Source organism: Oncorhynchus mykiss, chromosome 16, assembly GCF_057628025.1.
Source record: "Oncorhynchus mykiss isolate SJ-2025 chromosome 16, ASM5762802v1, whole genome shotgun sequence".
Taxonomy (NCBI): Eukaryota; Metazoa; Chordata; class Actinopteri; order Salmoniformes; family Salmonidae; genus Oncorhynchus; species Oncorhynchus mykiss.
The window spans coordinates 50862502-50884830 of record NC_143037.1 but is presented as its reverse complement, the minus strand read 5'-3'; the positions used below and the strand labels follow the sequence as shown (position 1 = coordinate 50884830).

General features: G+C 41.1%; 1 protein-coding gene across 2 annotated transcripts in view; it reads right to left on the bottom strand.

The window, feature by feature from the left end:
- Positions 1-22329, bottom strand: part of LOC110492157 (chemokine-like protein TAFA-1) — a 29187-nt gene continuing 6858 nt past the window's right edge. For both annotated transcript variants that reach the window (XM_021566214.3, XM_090203139.1), the window contains exons 3-6: positions 3869-4009; positions 1168-1292; positions 868-926; positions 1-732 (exon numbers count right to left, since the gene is read on the bottom strand). In XM_021566214.3, the coding sequence (XP_021421889.1) occupies positions 885-926; positions 1168-1292; positions 3869-4009 (308 nt within the window). In that variant the 3' untranslated portion in view covers positions 1-732; positions 868-884. The remainder of the gene's footprint in view (positions 733-867; positions 927-1167; positions 1293-3868; positions 4010-22329) is intronic.

The following is a 22329-nucleotide window of genomic DNA, read 5'->3' as shown; positions in this document are numbered from 1 at the left end:
CACAGAGCAATGGTAGACTTTTAATATGTTGTTGAAGAAGACACACATAAGGCATCTAAAGGAGTAAAAAACAAAACAAGCATACTGTATTTTTGGTGAGCAATCAACCTTTTGAAGGATAACTGGACTATTGTGTTGTTATTTCTAAGAGGGATGACGAAGCAACTGAGTTGACTGAATGCATTCAAATACAAAAACGTTTTTTTTCCATAACAAAAATATGTTGTTATATTGGTCAAATTATTCCTTTTAACAACCAATGTACAGTTGCATCCTCACGTGATGTAAAACCTATAGGTTATTGAATGTCTGAGAAATATTAGACTTTTGGCTGTGGTCTGAAACCTAGAACACATGGACAAGAACAGAACAGATCAGGGTTTGGAATCATTTACATCTCACCACCATCATACTGTAGACAATGCTCTTGTTAACATGAAGACACTGAAACATGGTATATACAGAATCCTGACTCCCCACTGCAAGTACTTGCTAAAGGTAACCCAGAAATGTCTGCCCATCTCGCAGAGTCTGTCTGAGTTTTCTGACGACAGATGTGCTGTACATCCAAAAGCAGTGTTTCCTCAAAGAACAACATTCAGAATTCAATAAGGTCCCCCATTGGTATCCTTGAACTGCATCATTCCCAATACCCTTGAGCAGCAGTTTCTTTTGAGAATTCACACATCCAGGAAAGCAAACTGAGTGTCTTTGTTGGGTCCTTGGATTGATCTGAAACAAACAAAAGGGAGAGCACTAAGATATTGTGATATATTGCAGTGCAGCTATAATGTTCATCTTGTTTATTAGAGGATTTATGATAAGATGGTATACAGTAACAGCTCCATGGAACATGTCAAAGCTGACCTCTGCAGTTGGTCCGTCTAAAGTTCGAGGTATTCTTCGCTTGCAGGCTGTTGGGTGTTCTAAAAAAGAAAGGAGACATTAGTAAAACAAATCAAAGTGTACAGTGAAATGCTTACTTACTGGCCCTAACCAGTCAAAAATAGGTATTAGGTAGTATAGATATATACTTCAGTCAATACCTTGTGCCTTTGTCTTTAAATGTAAAGTCTGTATTGTTCTATTGGTGCAAATTCCTCATGACTGTAACTCTCCCTCCTCTAGTATGTCTCTGTTTCAAATGGTAACGTGAGGCTATCTTACCCGGGTGGTTTTGATCTTGTTCCCAGCGTAACACATCCAGCCTGAGTTGTCAGGCAGCGTCTTGCACTCCTCTCCCTCCAGACAGGGCTCCATCTCGCACCACCACTTCCCAATCACTATGGATGCTGCAGGCAACAAATGGATAAGGTGACCTGAGTATGTCTTACCCAGTGGAACTGTGATAGTGATAGCAGTGCATGACTTGGAGATGGATTGGTGACTAGAGGGTCTGTTGCTTTGTTCATCAAATGACAGACACACACATCTAAATTGTGGGAATCTGTCTGACAAATATCAAAGTAACTGTCAACTCTCCCTTGTCTTAGATCTGTAACATCCCTACCTGTATGGTGTAATAATCGATCAAAATCCAAATCGGAATCCTTGTACCAGTACTTACAAAACAAAATATGCACTGAAACAACCCTATGTGAATTATTGAAAGAATTGTATATCATTGCATTTCTTACATGCGTCATAAATCAAAGAGACAGACAGACGTCTAGACATGTGTAGGAGGAGGCATAGCTGTGACTCTAATGCAGGCCATATTCTTGCTCTGGGAAAAGAAAATTGCCTTAAATACAGGTTAAATGTCCAGCACATCTCAGATGTTTGACAGAAGAAAATACCCTGTCAGTCCTGACAGACAGAATAAACCTGAAATTCCCTCACTCTGTCTACTCTGCTCAGTAATTATGGCAACATCATCTAATGGTTAGAATCTAAAGAAGCATACAAGCAGGTGAGAAGTAATGCTCGCTGTACAGCACAGGAAGAATATATAGGGAGGGATATAGGCTAATATTGGCTTCTGTTGGATCTTTACTAGAGATGGTAAAATTGTGCCTCATCAGTCAAAAACCCAATACATACAATTCATAAAGCATCACTGCAATTCCGCAGTACAAAATGAGGTAGTTGTGTTGTATGTGGCCAGTAAGTTCAGAAAATATTTGGTTTGAGTGTTTCAATTCAAATCAAATGTTATGGACTGTATAACACTGTATTTACAAAAAAGAGTGGGTAGTGACTTGGTCACACAGTGGAATCAATAGTATATAATTGAACAACAGCGTTGTGTGTGGTGTGTGTGTGTGTGTGTGTGTGTTTGTGTGTGTGTGTGTGTGTGTGTGTGTGTGTGTGTGTGTTCTAAATGTGTGCGGGTAATTGTGTGTGTGTGTGTTTTATAGGTGTTTGTGTGTGTGCAAGTTTGTGTGTGAGGGTTGGATGTTTGAGTAGTCAGTGCAAATAACCTCTAAGGTGTATATAGTCTCTAAGGTCCAGGTCTGTGCAGGGAGACAGCTAGAGTTAACTGTTCAGCAGTCTGATGGCCTGGTGGTACTAGCTGTCTTGGAGCCTGTAGGTCCGAGACCTCATGCTCTGATACAGCTTGCCAGATGGTAACTGAGGGAACAGTCCGTGGCTTGGGTGACTGGAGTCCTTGACGATCTTTCGGGCCTTCCTCAGTCACCGCCTGGTGTAAATGTTCTGCCCCCAGTGATATATTGGGCTGTCCGCACCACCCTCTGTAGAGCCTTCTGGTTGAGGGCGGTGCAGTTGCCGTACCAGGCGGTGACGCCGCCGGTCAAGATGCTCTCGATTGTGCAGCTGTTTTTGCCTACCCTCACCACCTGGGGTCTGCCTGTCAGGAAGTCCAGGATCCAGTTGCAGAGGGAGGTGTTCAGACCCAGGGTCCTGAGCTTAGTGTTGAGCTTGGAGGGGACTATGGTGTTGAACACTGAGCTGTAGTCGAGGAACAGAATTCTCACATAGGTGTTCCTCTTGTCCAGGTGGGACAGGGCAGTGTGTAGAGCGATGGTGATTGCATCATCTTTGGATCTGTTGGGGAAGTATGCTAATTGGAGTAGGTCCAGGGTGTCAGGTAAGGTGGAGCTGGTGTGGTCCTTGATCAGCCTCTCGAAGCATTTCATGATGACAGAAGTGAGCGCTACAGGCCATTAGTCATTAGGCAGGTTATTTTAGTTTGCTTTGGTACAGAGACAATGGTGGACATCTTGAAGCATGTGGGGATCACAGACTGGGACAGGGAGAGGTTGAAATGTCCATGAACACTGCAGCCAGCTGGTCTAACAGTGTTCTTTACTGTCGCAGTCTAAGTGGTTTTCCAGTCATACATATTCATCACCCATGAGGACCTCACTTGGACCTGTTCCTTATGGTAAACAGGGTTACCAAGGTTTGTTGCCAGGAGGCTGGTCGAACCAAGGTTATAGTGCATCTATTAATCAATAACAACAACTCCTTGGGCATCCTGTCTTAGACTTGACACTATTTAAAACAAAATGCACAATAAATAAAGAACCATGGCAGCTTCTCTAGGTCTAGAAAAGTATTGCCATTGATGAATTGTATATGTTCTCCGATACGTTCTCTCATGTTCATACTTCTACAGTCATCTAATCAGATGAAAGGGATAGAGCATGGGGCTCTCTATTTCTACTGGCCACCTGCTGTGATATTTGCTATTCCAGATCTATTGGGAAAGGCGGAAGCATCATACACACTCCAAATGATATATTGTACTACTTTTATGCAACCCTGGAGAAACATATTTTAAAGAACTGTTGAATATGGGTTCTATTAGCAGCACCTGTGTGAGTCCAATCAGTGATAGTGCCAACACTTCTCTTGCGCCTGCAATACCAATGGGGATTGTGATGGTAGTGGTGGTACTCACCGTCAACACAGGAGGGTCTGTTCCTGGTAGTCCCTGCCACCTTCCCTGGTAGACAGGAACACTTGACTGTCTGGGACCGCTCTTCAATCTTGTTCTTATTACAGCATCTGTGAGCAGCAATCACCTCACATGTTCCTCCCTCTAAGAAAAAAAACAATTCAGAATAACTCCTGAGCTTAGTCCAGGGTTTCTTAAACCATCACTGTATCCCAAAGTGGGCCCTGGGCATGTGAGTGATAGGTCGCGAGTTAGGAGGATACATCTATAATCACATACTATTTATTTTCAATTGGGGTCATTGTAGGAGGATTTGGGTCATGGAAGAGCGGTCAATTTCTCATTTGGGTCTGAAGCTGAAAGATCCCCTGGCTTACTTGATAGCGAAGTCAGCACAATTAACAATGATTTATGTAGCTGTATATGTAGGATTGTTGGTGGTCTGTTAAATAGCTTCACCACCTGTGTATGTTTTAGGTTTTTATCACAATATCAACATACAGTAGATGGAATATCTTTATGCAAGACATTACAAGTTTATTACATGTGACAGCTATTAATATGTCAAGCAGATTTATCATAAACAAGAGTAATGGCTGTTGTGCTTTGACTGAGTGAGGCCCCTGGTGTGTGTGTGACAGAATGATGATGATAATGGAGAGCCAGTAGATAAAGACATATCTATAAGCAGGATGAGAATGTCTTCAGGGGCCATCCCTCCCCCTCAGTCTGAATAATGGCCCTTCATGTAATTATCAGGAGGTTGGTTATCTTTGCCTACAGGACACCTGCCCGCTGTCCCTCTTTATCAGCCTGGCTGGCTTACTCTGCCTACAGGACAGACATCTCCCTATCAGGAGGCCCCACCTGCTGTCCTCAGCAGTCTACCCCTACACCTAACACTGTCAACACAACAAGTAGGACCCATCCAACAATTAGGCCTGTCTGTTGACCAGAAACAAGGAAGGTTTATTGTGAATCAGGTAGGAGAAATGTAAAGCTTCCCATTTGGAGGAGTTTGTAGAGAGAAAGTATATTCCTTTGTATTTTCAAAATGAGGCAAGTATGAACATTTTCCCACTTGGAGAAGTTTGTTGAGAAATGTATATGTCATTAAGTTTTAAAAAATGTTTTATGACTAGAGAATGTAATTGCAGAGCAGCAGTGGATATCACCTGCTGATGAAAGTAATACCATGGAACATATAGCCCATGAGACTGGGTTGAATAACACTCGTGCTATAATCTTACCTTGTGCAATATCCAAAGATTAGTCAAATATAGCCAACGGACTTTTCACCAACTAGATAGAAATTTTGATTTGTCTTCAAAGATATGAGATTTCAAGTAAAACCCATATTCAGAGTCAAAACCCAGATTAACATTTAAAAGAGCTTAAATTCAGGTTGGAGATGAGTCGGTGTCAGTTTCATGCTATAATTCAGACATCATGGTAGAGCCTGATAAGATTATCTAACACCACCTCGCCTGACCCTTGGATGAAAGGAGACCACACACTACTCTCCTACCGATTCACTTGCTCAGTCATTCCAACACCTTATCTCATTAGCAAAATAATTCCGTTCACATTTTCAATAAGACATGCAAAGACTATTTAAGAGGCTTCCAAATGTTACCATTATAAGTAAGGGTATTAGGATTTGTGATATTCTTCACCCACCCACTGTCTTTATGCATCATAGCGTTGTGTTTTTCAGAGTGTGCATTGTATCAGATATCTGAAATGTCTAGGATCGACTGAGAAGTGACTGCAAATAATAGCAGCAAAGCCGGGAAGTGACGTTAGAGACAGCCTAGAGGTTTAATTGGTGGAAATAATTGTAATACAGTAATTAAACAATGGTAATTGATGTTTAATTGAGGGGGAGGAAAGTAATTACAAACTTTGGCTTCCCAATTCTCAGAGGGGTTTTTGTGACTCAAGGCTAGTGGTTGAGAAAAAGTCAACAGCCTTTGGCAGAAGTTGAGGAGAGACCATAAAGTATATCTCTGAGCCTGGTCGGTGTACTGTATAACAACAGGGCATATTTGCACAATGTTGATCCTGATATAGCAGTGGAAGCAATAGGGCATCAGTTAAAACAACAACAGCCCACAGGGGTTTGTTCTCTTTAATGCATCTTCTTAATTGCATAAGACAAGACCCAGATTCATCCTTTGATCTATTTAAAACCACACTACTCAACAGAATCCACTTTGTTCGTTGCTTGTTGAGAGGAGAGCAGCAGAGAGAACACACGTTTGAGTCTGGATATACTCTATAATTGGAAATCATTACCGCTGAAGAATATATTAAAATCAAATAAAAATGCAAATAGACTTGGTTATTTCCAGCTGGGCAGGTGTATTCGGTGGCTTCAAACAAAAGTAATGTAAAACTGATGAGCGTTCTTTAAGCTCAGTCGGCGTGGAGTCAGTTTGTGACTGCCACACACTGCATGCCCCAAGACCACATCTCTGCATCATGAATATATCAGGGGAGATGGAGAAAAGCTGCCTATGGATAATAATAATAATGGCTGGAGATGAATACTGCCTCATCAGGTGACGGCTGCTGGAGCCATGCCAGGATATAATCATTTTCTGTATTTCCATTCCCCTCCTCCATTATCAATGACTGAGAAGAAAGTCAATATGACAAATGGTGTCAGAACTAGTGTGTGCATGCATGTGTTTATGTAGCTATAGGTCTAATAGAAGCTGTGATATTCTATGGAAGGTTGAGTTTGTGTATTTTCCAAAAAGCAGAAAAATATTAGTTTAATATCTCCCATCTCTCCTGGAGAAGCACATTATGTGAAGCATGTCACGAGCCAGTTCCTGATCTCTTAGCTTATTGATTCTACTGCCGTTGTGTTGACTGACAGTCATTCCAGGGGGTTGGTGGTAAAGGCAGGCAGGAACAGGAGGAGCTTTTCTAGTATGGCACTGTTTTAGTTGCCATGACATGTTTCTGCTAGTGCCCTCCTCCTGGCTGCAGGACTTTGAACATTGGATTTGTCAGCAACACAGGTGCCAACACACAACCTGCCACCCGATAGATCTGGGCCGCTTTTTTTATTTTCTTTAGAGGCATTGACCCTTTTCACTGTATTTCGAGGAAAGATAAGGTATAGTCCTGACATTTGACAATGTACTTTCTGTGGTACTCAGGGGAGATGGTTGTAACATTTCAAACCAGTGTAAAAGGGGTTTGGGAGCCCCGGTTCATGGGGGCTGCAGAGACAAACCTTTGTGTGAACACTAAATAATTTAAGAACCCATGACTTGGACAGGTCACACAACACCTGGTGTCTATGGTAAATCACTTTCTGAGGACTAACAGAGGAGTATATCAGTTTCTGGGGAGTCCACAAAACAATCAAACACATGCTGAAACCCAGTGAAACCCAGCGGAAATGAAGAATGATGATTTATTACCCCTAATATAGAGGTTCATACTGTAGTGCCAACACATGCATGACAACGACTCACAACATTGATATTCCACAATTGCGTGGCTCTGAGATTCTCTGTGTCTAATGGAGGTGAACAGGGGCAATATGGGACCAATAATTGACTATTCACCAGTAATGAAGCTGCTATTTCTCAAAGGCAAATGGTCGCTACATCTCACTAGAAATGTCACTAATACTATATGCCATAAGCATGCCATGACTTGCTGTCTACTATAATTAACATAGAGAGTATGTGTGTGTGTCACTGGCGTAATGCAGTTTCAGTGGACCCCTACAAGGTCGGAGATGCCCCCCCCCCTCCTCCATAAAAAAATGATTAATCTAATGTGTCAGCCAGACAGCCACTCACAAAGTATAGAATACCGATAGCTGTCCATAGTGCTGAAATTGCGATATGTTTCTGTGGTTGATTTCTTATCGAATCGATGATAGGCTTTCTGTGGTGCTAGGGCATATCCAGCTTTGCTTTAACTAAGGGGCTCCTGTGTGGTGCAGCGCTCTAAGGCACTGCATCTCAATGAAAGATGCAGTCCCTGGTTCAAATGCAGGCTGTGTCACATCCGGCCGTGATTGGGAATCCCATAGGGCGGCGCACAATTGGGCCAGCTTTTGTCTGGGGTAGGCTGTCATTGTAAATAAGAATTTGTTCTTAACTGACTTGCCTAGTTAAATTTTAAAAAATCTATTGTATTTTTTATTTTTTATTGTGAAGCCTATTTGGTCATCATTTTGTCATGTTAAGCCTAAGATTTCACAAAGCTATACACGGTGTTGCAATGCTGTCATTTTAAGATTACTGGCTGGTGGCAATAATGTAATTACTTGTTCGGTAATTAAAGTTGGAAATTAAAACATTGCAGATAGTAAAATACATTTTTTATGCAACAGCAATGAGTTACCAATAGATTGTTTTGAATATACTATATAGGCTACCTGAACCTGCATGACATGAGCTGTCCTCACTCTCTCTCCCAGCTTGGATAGAAAGTTGTTGTGCATAAAACCAGTCTATTAATTCCAAATAACACAAAACAGTAGCTTACTAGGGATTGTTTCATTATGCATTGTAGTCTACTATCTACAGTGCTTTCAGAAAGTATTCACACCCCTTGACTTATCCCACATTTTGTTGTGTTACAGCCTGAATTCAAAATGGATGAAACAGTTTTTAGAAATTAAGTACAGAATTATCTCATTTACACAAGTATTCACACCCCTGAGTCGATACTTTGAAGAAACACCTTTGGTATCAATTACAGCTGTGAGTCTTTGTAAGTCTCTAAGAGCTTTCCACACCAAGATTGTGCGACATTTGCCCATTATTATTTTCATAATTCTTCAAGCTCTGTCAAATTGGTTGTTGATCATTGCTAGACAAACATTTTCAGGTCTTCCCATAGATTTCCAAGCCTATTTAAGTCAAAACTAACTTGTCCACTCAGGAACATTCATTGTCTTCTTGGTAAGCAACTCCAGTGTATATTTGGCATTTTAGGTTATTGTCCTGCTGAAAGGTGAATTCATCTCCCAGTGTCTGGTGGAATGCAGACTGAACCACGTTTTCCTCAAAAAGTTTGCCTGTGCTTTGCTCCATTTCTTTTTATCCTGAAAAACTCCACAGTCCTTAATGATTACAAGCATACCCATAACATGATGCAGCCACCACTATGCTTGAAAGTATGTAATGTGTTGTATGTGCCCCAAACATAACACTTTGTATTCAGGACAAAAAGTGAATTACTTTGTCACATTTTGTGTAGTATTACTTTAGTGTCTTGCAAACAGGATGCATGTTTTTGAATATTTTATTCTGTACAGGCTTCCTTCTTTTCTCTGTGTCAATTAAATTAGTATTGTGGAGTAACTACAATGCTGTTGATCCATCCTCAGTTTTCTCCTATCACAGCCATTAAACTCTATAACTGTTTTACAGTCACCATTGGCCTCATGGGTGAAATCCCTGAGCGGTTTGCTTCCTCTTCGGCAACTTAGTTTGGAAGGATGCCTGTATCTTTGTAGTGACTGGGTGTGTTGATACACCATCCAAAGTGTAATTAATAACTTCGGTCACCTTTTTTACCCATCTACTAATAGGTGCCCTTTTTGTCAAGCATTGGAAAACCTCCCTAGTCTTAGTGGTTGAATCTGTGTTTGAAATTCACTGCTCAACTGAGGGACCTTACATACTGTATGTGTATAGTACAGAGATGAGGCATTCAAAAATCATGTTAAACACTTTTATTTGCATACACTACGTATTTGCTGAGTGATCCCATGCAACTATTGTGACTTGTAAAGCAAAGATTTACTTCTGAATTTATTTAGGCTTGTCATAACAAATGGGTTGAATACTTCCTGACTCAAGACATTTCAGCTTACATTTGTTTTAATTAATTTGTAAAATAAAAATAAAACATAATTCCACTTTAACATTATGGGTTATTTTGTGTAGGCCAGTGACACAAACAATCTCAATGAATCATTTTTAAATTCAGACTGTAACACAACACAGTGTGGAGAAAGTCAAGGCTTGGGAATACTTTCTGAAGAAACGTATTTATCTGCTATTTATTAACTTTTTAAAATGAAAATTACACATCAAATACACTTTGGCTTGAGGATAAATTCAGCAACTATTTATTGTTGAACTCAGCGGGTTTTGTCAGGCTAATGGCCTAAACAAATGGGCTGCAATATTCAAGGTAAATAAAATCAAATAAAATCTAACTTGAGGGACTCCCCAAGGCTTCTGAAGTCCTTTTGTGTGTTTTGTTTTACCATGGTATGTGAGTCCAGGCCCGACTGTTTTCTATACTGAGTATTGCCAACACAGATAGTCTTTCCTGAGACATGGTGCATTGTGTCCATTGCACTGCACACAATTTAAACGTAGTCTTGAATGATGAATGCCAAGATATACCAGAGATAAGGGACTGCTTATATTGCAACCACACAACTCAAATACCGGTTCACCAGGAAACCGATTTTTTTTGTTCAAACCCTCAAGAACTGTTGTCCACTAAAGATCTGTTTGCATCTGACAATTTATTGGCTGTCCAGTATCCAGACGACCTGTACCCAGAGCTTTCTATACAGTTAATCTCTTTCCGTATTAAACGTGTTGAGGCCTGCAACCAAGGAGAAGGAGGCTCAATTAAAGATGTTGCAGAACTGCTGTATTTGAAGCACCACTCCCTACTGCCCAGTTTCCCTGATGTTGCTATGGCAATCAAGCTGTTTTTACCATCACTGCAACTGCTGTTTCTACAGAGATATCGTCCTCTAAACTAAAACTCCTACAGAACTACATTAAAAGCAGTAGGCTCTCGGTCTGATACAAACTTTTGAACACCTGAGTCATCTCCACTCATTGCACTGGCACCGTCGTAGTCGTGACAACGGCATTTGTTCCTCGATATATCCCCTTATACTTTCAAATTGGTTAAAAAAAAACACAGATGCATGAGACACACATGCATGAGCATACACACACTCAGGTGACATGGCTCTCTCCCACGCTCTCACGCATCTACGCACACACACGCATTCAGGCATAGACATTGGTGTGTGATCTGCTAATCTAGGACAACTCCTTCAGAACAATGCCATGTTTGGCTGCCTTCAGAGATGTTTTTAAAAGTTACATCATGTAATTATTGCCTTTATTACATAATTTGAGGAGGAAATAAGAATGATTGGTATTGATGATGTCATAACAAAGGAAAGTAACTGCTCTCAGTAAATATTACACTTAAATTGTAGCAAATATTACATTTGCAACCTAGGTCCCTCTTTTGTGTGCTCAAATGTTATAAAAATAACAACTAACTTAAATGAAACAGCAGGACAGATCTCCAAGAGTCCTGGAAAACCACAGCCCATGCTTGGAAGGAAGCAGCATGCCTGTCACCATTAAATAGAAGATTTGCTCAAGGTGACCCGTAATAGGCAGCTCTTATGGTTCATTCTCTGTAGAGGTCCATGCCAGCAGGCTACCACAGCCCTGTTACTGAGGTAATGAGACAACCAGATTAGAGAATGTCAAATTAATGCAGATGGAAGACAGCGAGAGCCACAAAACACAAGCCTGCATGGTGTCAAATTTAAGGACTATGTTTCTCCCTCCAGTAAAGTCCCTACAGTGCTGTTGTTATTCTGGTCTCAAATGCTTGGGGAAAACAGAGAGACATGGAGACAATATTGCATGATAAATTCTATGATAAATATGCCGCTCGTGAGAAATTTGTTTCTGCAGAAAAAGAACAGCGTAAGATAACATGATATGTTTGCCAATTATAACTTTGTCTTTTGAAATTCAACAGACAAAATGAAATCTAGATGAATCGTGTGAGTCATGGCACAAAAAAAACCCTGAGTAACTGAATGTTATGAACAGCTCAATGTTAGATCAATGTTTCCTTAGAGCAAATAACATGGCTTTGAAAAGCACTGAGAAGTCCCAGTAAGTGTGTGTGCGTGTGCATGTGCATGTGTGCATGTGTGCATGCGTGCATGCGTGCGTACCCCTGTTTACCTACCCTCCCAGAGCAGAAAGAATGATCCTCCCCTCTCCCCCTCTGGATTGGATTTAGCAAAGTCCTTTTTCACAGCATGCACAATTTACACATGGCTGAAGAAAAATATAAATTGCTACTTTGAAAAAGTAGGGTCCATGACAAATATAAGCAAGGAAATGTATGAAATAAATGGCTGGCAGCACTGTCACTTTAACACAGGAGGGTGAAAGATATGTCCTATGCAACAGGCCACCTAGAATGGGCAATACTTTATTGAAATGCAAACTGAGAGGAGGGAGCTGCTGCTGCTGTTTTGAGATGCATGAAAACAGCATGGAAGAGAGGGACCAGAGAGTGAGGGACCAGAGAGAGAAAGGGAATGTTTTTTTCCTCCCATTTGCATCTGAGCCTCAAAGCCTGTCTCCACAGCTGTCATACAGGGTGGCAGAGGCTGTTGTAAAACTGGTATTGATCAAGGGTATGAAATCGTATTCCCAGTCTTCCCTTATGTGAAAAACTGCCCATGGTGATTATGTTTTGCTGCGGATATACTGTATTTGTGTGCTGTCGGTCGTGACAACAAACTACAGTAGCAAACATTCAATGAAAGACATACATGCCACTTTGGACTTGCATTATCTGGTGAATGGTGACATTGGTAAAGTAGGACAAGAAACATGGAACATGAGCCCCTAGTTTCCTTACTCCATTGTTAAATGTCAAAGCTTTGTCTGCCTGTCTATGTATCTGGCCCTGGCTCTCTCTGCCTGCTACGTTTCCAGGTATTTAATATCTATAGATAGCCTTCCCTGATGACAGACTTTGAGTCTGCATGGAGAAAGAAAGAATGAAAAAAAGAAAGAATGAAAGTTAAGAAAGAAAGGAGGTAAGTGATTGGCGAGCGCTATTCAAAGAGTCTTCAGTGGACAGCTGCTTAGCTTGGATCTGTAGCGACGTCGTTTCCTCTTAGGGCTGGATGGACGGACACTGCGGTCTGGTGCTGGGTACTAATGTGTCTGGCTGCCCTGCTACTGCACTCTGCTGCAACATGTGCTCTGTGTGATAATGCACTGTATAATAGAATGCTTAAATAACCTGTCATACAATAAGACATGTACTCTCCTGGGTTGGGTAGTAATGATTACGTAAGTTTCGCAGGGTGACAGTGCTGGTAAAAGGAGTTGAAGGAAATGGTGAATGATTAATTCAATATGCTGGTGTTGTGCAGAGATGTCTTAGGTAACAAGCATTTTCAGTTATCTTAATCGTGCGTTAGGAATTAGGCCACGTGGGTGTTGGTGCCGTGTACAGCCTACTGTTTCATGTTTTATCTAACTTCTAGCCTACTCTCCAGTCCCGTTGCCACCAGTGGACTGTTTGGTTCATATTAATGAAGGGGCAGTATACCAATCATCATTTCTATACAATGAAGTACCATTAGGTACTTTCTTATCACAAGTGTACCAATGTGAGACAATAGGATGCTGCTCCAATTGATGCTCTCTAGCCTAACTCCATCCCTCATCCTATGATAGGGTTCTCGTTATTGCAACAGAGCAGTCATTTCTATCTATCACCCCTCTACTACGGCATCGGCATGCTTAACATCAGCTCTGAACCTGCTGTAATTGGATGGGTGGTTGAAATATGTAAAGTGATTTGTGGCACACCAAGGAGGTATAAGAGGCATAAGAAGCTGAAATCTGCAATAGAGCCTGATACTCACAGTATTAATTACCTTCCTTATTTATCATACCAATCCTTGGACCTAATTAGGAATTCAAGATGCTATTTTTCTAGTTAATGAGGTTTAAGTCATGATAATGAATTGCATATCCCTGTCAAGCATTTGAAATAACTAAGAATGGAGGGTAAAGACTTATCCTGCAGATATACTGTCGGTGTACTGGACATAGAGTTTCCTTTATTGACAAGGGTCAGAGTTGAACCAGAGTGTGGACATCATGAACCGGGGTGTGGACATGATGAACCCGGGGTGTGGACATGATGAACCGGGGTGTGGACATGATGAACCGGGGTGTGGACATGATGAACCGAGGTGTGGACATGATGAACCTGGGGTGTGGACATGATGAACCGGGGTGTGGACATGATGAACCGGGGTGTGGACATGATGAACCGGGGTGTGGACATGATGAACCGAGGTGTGGACATGATGAACAGGGGTGTGGACATGATGAACCGGGGTTAGGGTTAGGGTTATGGCTAGGGATATAGTTGAGAATAGGGTTAGGTTTGAACCAAGATGTGGACTGAAAGCTAGGATTAGGGTTAGGGTTGAGACTAAGGTTAAGGTTGAACCAAGATGTGGACTGAAAGCTAGGGTTAGAGTTAAGGCTAAATGGTCACAAACACATTTATTTGCAAGAGATTAGGACAAGAAAAAAACAGCTGAAATGAAATGACTGTAAGGATTGAGTTATTTTCTGGTGGTTACAGTTCAGCCCAGACACAGCATCAGATCCAGGGGAGGAGTCTTCCTTGATGATACCTAAGGGTCCTGATCTTGTCTCACTGAGATGTACAGCAGACTCACAACACTAATAGTTTAATACTGATTAGAGTTGACGCCGGCATCATGATAAATTAATGTTACTCAGAAAGAAATGTCAGACATCAAAATCCCATCAACTGGTAGGGTGGTATGAAAGGTATTACCATTAATACTGCTTTGTAGCTTATCATATATTCTAAGAAAATGGTGGATGTGGATGTTGTGGCTAATGGTGGTCTGCGGACATACCGCAGGTGGATAATAACAGTTGGGAGTATGAATGGTATTAAGCAATTTGACCATTTTTTACTTTTCACAATTCAAATTGTTGCAAATAATAATAGGCCTTTAATTTGTTACCTTCACTGCTCTACTCTGGCCTTCTACCTGGTGCTGACTGTTCAAGCCATTAATGGTATTTTGTTTTTTTATTAGGATCCCCATTAGCACCATCTACTCTTCCTGGGTTCCACATAAAACATGAAACATGATATAATACAGAACATTAATAGACAAGAACAGCTCAAGGACAGAGCTACTCACATTTAAAATGTCACACAGCCTACATTTCAGTACGTACACACTAAATATCTAGGTCAAATAGGAGAGAGCCATTGTATTGTGAGCTATTGCCTTATCTGTTTATTGAAACCAGGTTTGCTGTTCACTTTAGCAATATGAGATGGAAGAGAGTTCCATGCAATCATGGCTCTATACAGTATAATATTGTAAGTTTTCTTGAATTTGTTCTAGATGTGGGGACTGTGAAAAGATCCCTGGTAGCATGTCTGGTGTGGTAAGTGTGTGTGTGTGTGTGTGTGTGTGTGTGTGTGTGTGTGTGTGTGTGTGTGTGTGTGTGTGTGTGTGTGTCAGAGCTGTGTGGAAGTTGACTATGCAAACACTATGGCATGATCATCCATCTATTGAACTATTTGTTGCATGTCTTTTTACATTTTTAACTAAAATTGTATTTGGCTCGCTTAAAGCGCTTTGAGATTGTGGTGAGAAACGCTGTAAAAATTAACTAAATGTGACCACCAATATATTTTCTTTAAAAAAAATGCAGTGGCATTGCGAATGGTGGTCCTCAAGATCTTTTGACAGTGATTTGGTGGTCCTCAAGATCTTTTGACAGTGATTTGGTGGTCCTCAAGATCTTTTGACAGTGATTTGGTGGTCCTCAAGATCTTTTGACAGTGATTTGGTGGTCCTCAAGATCTTTTGACAGTGATTTGGTGGTCCTCAAGATCTTTTGACAGTGATTTGGTGGTCCCCGGATCTGAAAAGGTTGGGAACCACTGACATAGGCATGATATGTTCACTGAAAGGATTATCACTTTACTCTATTTCAAAATCAGATCTCATTAGGATTAGGATAAATAGTATTCTTCTAGCCTCCTTCATCCTCATGCTGTTGTTGTGGAGAATGGCGAAACGTGAATAGAGGATGATCGCATTGAATGTGGAGGCTGTTTGACACTGTGTTGATGGATTGCTGTTTTCGTGTGACTCCAACATGCAAAACAAAACAATTCCCCTCCACTCTACACTTTGTTTGTGTGTGTGTGTGTGCGTGCATGTGTGCGTTCTTGGAGATCCCCCTACGCCAGCGGCCACTGAGCCTAGTGGGAGTGAAGTAGCATGGTTATTAATGCACGGAGATCCTCATACAGAGAGTCTGAAGCTGCTAACAGCTGGCAGAGGCAGAAAAAGTGCTGGGTAATTAATTAAGCTGTAGGCCACCAAAATTCATTTTGCACACACACATTGACCTCAAACCATAGCCCTTTGCGCAATGCTGCTGCATGTACATTTTCAATTAACATGTTGTATAAACAACTATCTACAAGCACTAAGCCCACATGTGTCTTGTGTATTGAATTATTCATGGTTTCCAAGAGAGAAAATTGTGAGGAAATCGAATTGTAAAATCCAATATCGCTCCTATACTGAACATAACAAGGGTATTGCATGTCCAAAGTGTCCTGTATCCATACATGATTATTTTTCACCTAGTTGAACCAAAGACACAAAATAACTGAGAATATGTGGCCCAAATCCAAAATCCAAAATTGGCACATCACTAGTTTTTTTATCCTCCCCTGAAGGAGACCCCAAAGTCTGATGTGGCATGTGGCAAATGCTATGAGAATAGTTTATAGACTGGACATTAGTCTAGAAAGGTTCCCTACATAGCATAATGGAGCTGTATGGAGTGTTGGTCCTCTGGGGTCACACTGTGGCATGTATGGAGAATATTGTGCCAAAGTGGCCTTGGCAGGCTCCAGATGTAGCAGGGCCTGGAGCTCAGGCTGCATGCCACTTCCCATAAACACTGCAGGGAGGCTGGGATGAGACTGGTGAGACCATGGCTTCCTGGCTCTGAGGAAGACCTGGGTTCAAATACTATTTGAAATCATTTCAAATATTGTATCTGTGCTTGATTAAGCTTGCCTGTTGCAATGGAACCAATACAAACATCTCAAAAGTGCAAACCCCTCCCACCTGGCACTCCAGGCAGACCAAAGCAAATGCTCAAAGTATATGAAAGATTTCAAATAGTATTTTAACCCAAGCCTTCTCGGCGGAGAGGTCTGAGGGCGGGATGAGGGAAATGTAAGTTAAATAACGCGCCAGGAGGATGCATTATATAAGGCTATTAAACTGTCACTCTCTAGAACTCAGCAGAGATGGATTCAAACAATGTTTGCGACAGCTGAAAATCCATTTTCCATGTTTGTTTCTGGCGAGGACTTAGCACTGTACCCTGGTTGCCGTCTCTGTTCAGCTATTACATTCCACTCCTTTCCTCTCCTGTCTTTGGCAAATGAGTAGTACTGTACTAGTACACTGGCTGTTCTTTATTACACAGCATGGGGGAAACATCTGTGCTCCTTTTCTTTCTCTCTCACTCTGTTTTACAGAGCAATACACAATGAAAAACATGTAGCTTGCAAGCAACGTTAAAATAGTGTAACCTACCTATAACCTCGGCCTCTAACCTAAATATTATACTTTGACGTGTGTGGATTCAGTTCTGATTTCTTTATCGCAAAAAAATATATATATGTAACGTTTTTGTGTCTGTCAGTTAAAGCATTTATTTGCACAGAGAATTAAAATGATACTGGGAGTCTTCGTACACAAACATGATGTTGATGTTTTATCTTCAGGGCTTTTAGGAAAGAACCATTCAGCCAAGTAGAGTTCAACACTGTCTGAGTTCAAGCCCTGCCAGCCGTAGTGTAGGTGAGAGCGAGTTGATGAGACCACCTCAGGCTTCTGTCTCCTTCCACCTCCTCTCTGTTGTCTCTCTTGACACCTCCACATGGAACTAAGCTTTAGGCCAACCACTCAACAGGATTCTTCCTATCTAAAGCACCAATCTTTCCTCCTCTTTGAAGAATGTACATAATTACAATACAATCACTCCAGATTAATTTAAGATGGCATGTGTTTCCCTCTACTGGATATAGATCACTGTTAAGTGCACACACACCACATGGGAAAATGGACTGTCTGACAGACAGCATTTTGCATTTAAAATAAATATAACTTTGTACCTGGGGGCACACCCCTTTCATACACTTATATACTGTATATATATATATACAGTGCCTTGCGAAATTATTCGGCCCCCTTGAACTCTGCGACCTTTTGCCACATTTCAGGCTTCAAACATAAAGATATAAAACTGTATTTTTTTGTGAAGAATCAACAACAAGTGGGAAACAATCATGACGTGGAACGACATTTATTGGATATTTCAAACCTTTTTAACAAATCAAAAACTGAAAAATTGGGCGTGCAAAATGATTCAGCCCCTTTACTTTCAGTGCAGCAAACTCTCTCCAGAAGTTCAGTGAGGATCTCTGAATGATCCAATGTTGACCTAAATGACTAATGATGATAAATACAATCCACCTGTGTGTAATCAAGTCTCCGTATAAATGCACCTGCACTGTGATAGTCTCAGAGGTCCGTTAAAAGCGCAGGGAGCATCATGAAGAACAAGGAACACACCAGGCAGGTCCGAGATACTGTTGTGAAGAAGTTTAAAGCCGGATTTGGATACAAAAAGATTTCCCAAGCTTTAAACATCCCAAGGAGCACTGTGCAAGCGATAATATTGAAATGGAAGGAGTATCAGACCACTGCAAATCTACCAAGACCTGGCCGTCCCTCAACTTTCAGCTCATACAAGGAGAAGACTGATCAGAGATGCAGCCAAGAGGCCCATGATCACTCTGGATGAACTGCAGAGATTTACAGCTGAGGTGGGAGACTCTGTCCATAGGACAACAATCAGTCGTATATTGCACAAATCTGGCCTTTATGGAAGAGTGGCAAGAAGAAAGCCATTTCTTAAAGATATCCATAAAAAGTGTTGTTTAAAGTTTGCCACAAGCCACCTGGGAGACACACCAAACATGTGGAAGAAGGTGCTCTGGTCAGATGAAACCAAAATTGAACTTTTTGGCAACAATGCAACACGTTATGTTTGGCGTAAAAGCAACACCCTGAACACACCAATCCAATCGAGAATCTGTGGAAAGAACTGAAAACTGCTGTTCACAAATGCTCTCCATCCAACCTCACTGAGCTCGAGCTGTTTTGCAAGGAGGAATGGGAAAAAATGTCAGTCTCTCGATGTGCAAAACTGATAGAGACATACCCCAAGCGACTTACAGCTGTAATCGCAGCAAAAGGTGGCGCTACAAAGTATTAACTTAGGGGGGCTGAATAATTTTGCACGCCCAATTTTTCAGTTTTTGATTTGTTAAAAAAGTTTGAAATATCCAATAAATGTCGTTCCACTTCATGATTGTGTCCCACTTGTTGTTGATTCTTCACAAAAAAATACAGTTTTATATCTTTATGTTTGAAGCCTGAAATGTGGCAAAAGGTCGCAAAGTTCAAGGGGGCCGAATACTTTCGCAAGGCGCTGTATATATATTTATATATAACCATATCACTATAGATTAATTGCATATGTTTGTTTTGAGCATATGGTTCAGTTTGTAAAGAAAGTTCAAAACATGGGACAAAAGCTTATGCATGAGTTAACTAAGAGTTTGTAGAGATAAAGTGTGATTGAAAAACTAAATAATACTTAACAACAGTGGCAAGAGTGTTTACTTTTCATTACTAATCAAATAAAATCAAATAAATTTATATAGCCCTTCTTACATCAGCTGATACAGTGGGGCAAAAAAAGTATTTAGTCAGCCACCAATTGTGCAAGTTCTCCCACTTAAAAAGATGAGAGAGGCCTATGAGAGACAAAATGAGAACAAAAAATCCAGAAAATCACAATTTTTAATTTTTAATGAATTTCTTTGCAAATTATGGTGGAAAATAAGTATTTGGTCATTAACAAAAGTTTATCTCAATATTTGTTATATACCCTTTGCTGTAAGTCTTCACAAGGTTTTCACACACTGTTGCTGGTATTTTGGCCCATTCCTCCATGCAGATCTCTTCTAGAGCATTGATGTTTTGGGGCTGTTGCTGGGCAACACGGACTTTCAACTCCCTCCAAAGATTTTCTATGGGGTTGAGATCTGGAGACTGGCTAGGTGGGACCTTGAAATGCTTCTTACGAAGCCACTCCTTCGTTGCCCGGGCAGGGTGTTTGGGATCTTGTCATGGTGAAAGACCCAGTCACGTTTCATCTTCAATGCCCTTGCTGATGGAAGGAGGTTTTCACTCAAAATCTCACGATACATGGCCCCATTCAATCTTTCCTTTACACGGATCAGTTGTCCTGGTCCCTTTGCAGAAAAACAGCCCCAAAGCATGATGTTTCCACCCCCATGCTTCACAGTAGGTATGGTGATCTTTGGATGCAACTCAACATTCTTTGTCCTCCAAACATGACGAGTTGAGTTTTTACCAAAAAGTTATATTTTGGTTTCATCTGACCATATGACATTCTCCCAATCTTCTTCTGGATCATCCAAATACTCTCTAGCAAACTTCAGACGGGCCTGGACATGTACTGGCTTAAGCAGGGGGACACGTCTGGCACTGCAGGATTTGAGTCCCTGGCGGCGTAGTGTGTTACTGATGGTAGGCTTTGTTACTTTGGTCCCAGCTCTCTGCAGGTCATTCACTAGGTCCCCCCGTGTGGTTCTGGGATTTTTGCTCACCGTTCTTGTGATCATTTTGACCCCACGGGGTGAGATATTGCGTGGAGCCCCAGATCGAGGGAGATTATCAGTGGTCTTGTATGTCTTCCATTTCCTAATAATTGCTCCCACAGTTGATTTCTTCAAATCAAGCTGTTTACCTATTGCAGATTCAGTCTTCCCAGCCTGGTGCAGGTCTACAATTTTGTTTCTGGTGTCCTTTGACAGCTCTTTGGTCTTGGCCATAGTGGAGTTTGGAGTGTGACTGTTTGAGGTTGTGGACAGGTGTCTTTTATACTGATAACAAGTTCAAGCAGGTGCCATTAATACAGGTAACGAGTGGAGGACAGAGGAGCCTCTTAAAGAAGAAGTTACAGGTCTGTGAGAGCCAGAAATCTTGCTTGTTTGTAGGTGACCAAATACTTATTTTCCACCATAATTTGCAAATTAATTCATTAAAAATCCTACAATGCGATTTTCTGGATTTTTTTCTGTCATTTTGTCTGTCATAGTTGAAGTGTACCTATGATGAAAATTACAGGCCTTTCTCATCTTTTTAAGTGGGAGAACTTGCACAATTGGTGGCTGACTAAATATTTTTTTGCCCCACTGTAGGTCTATATACACTATATATACAAATGTATGTGAACACCCCTTCAAATTAGTGGTTACAGCTATTTCAGCTACAACTGTTGCTGACAGGTGTATAAAATTGAGCACACAGCCATGCAATCTTCATAGAAAAACATTGTCAGTAGAATGGCCTTTCTGAAGAGCTAAGTAACATTCAACGTGGCACCGTCATAGGATGCCACCTTTCCAACAAGTCAGTTCATCCAATTTCTGCCCTGCTAGAGCTTCCCCGGTCAACTGTAAGTGCTGTTATTGTGAAGTGGAAACGTCTAGGAGCAACAACGGCTCAGCCGCGAAGTGCCGAAGCGTGTAGCACGTAAAAATCATCTGTCCTCGGTTGCAATACTCACTACCGAGTTCCAAACCGCCTCTGGAAGAAACGTTGTTGAGAGCTTCATGAAATGGGTTTCCATGGCTGAGCAGTCGCACACAAGCCTAAGATCACCATGCACAATGCCAAGCGTTGGCTGGAGTGGTGTAAAGCTCGCAGCCATTGGACTCTGGAGGAGTGGAAATTATTTCTCTGGAGTGATGAATCACGCTTCACCATCCGACGGACGAATCTGGATTGTGGCTACCTGCCCCAATGCATAGTGACAACTGTAAAGTTTAATGGAGGAGGAATAATCTGTCTGGGGCTGTTTTTCATGGTTCGGGCTAGACCTCTTAGTTCAGTGGTGGAAAAATATCCCAACTTGAGTAAAAGTAAAGATACCGTAATAGAAAATGACTCAAGTAAAAGTGAGTCACCCAGTAAAATACTACTTGAGTAAAAGTCTAAAAGTATTTGGTTTAAAATATACTCAAGTATCAAAGGTAAACATTTATTTCAAATTCCTTACATAAAGCAAACCAGATGGCACAATTGTCTTGTTTTTTTAACTTATTTACAGATAGCTTGGGGTATGCTCCAACACTCAGACATAATTTACTAATGAAGATTGTGTTTAGTGAGTCCGCCAGATCAGAGGCAGTAGGAATGTTCTCTTGATAAATGTGTGAATTAGACAATGTTCCTGTCCTGCTAAGCATTAAAAAATGTAACGAGGACTTTTGGGTGTGCGAGAAAATGTATGGAGTAAAAAGTAAATCATTTTCTTTAGGAATGGAGTGAAGTAAAAGTTAAAAAACATTGCAATTATCACAACACATGCTGTAATATGGCTTTTCTACCCAGCCTGGCTTCCCCA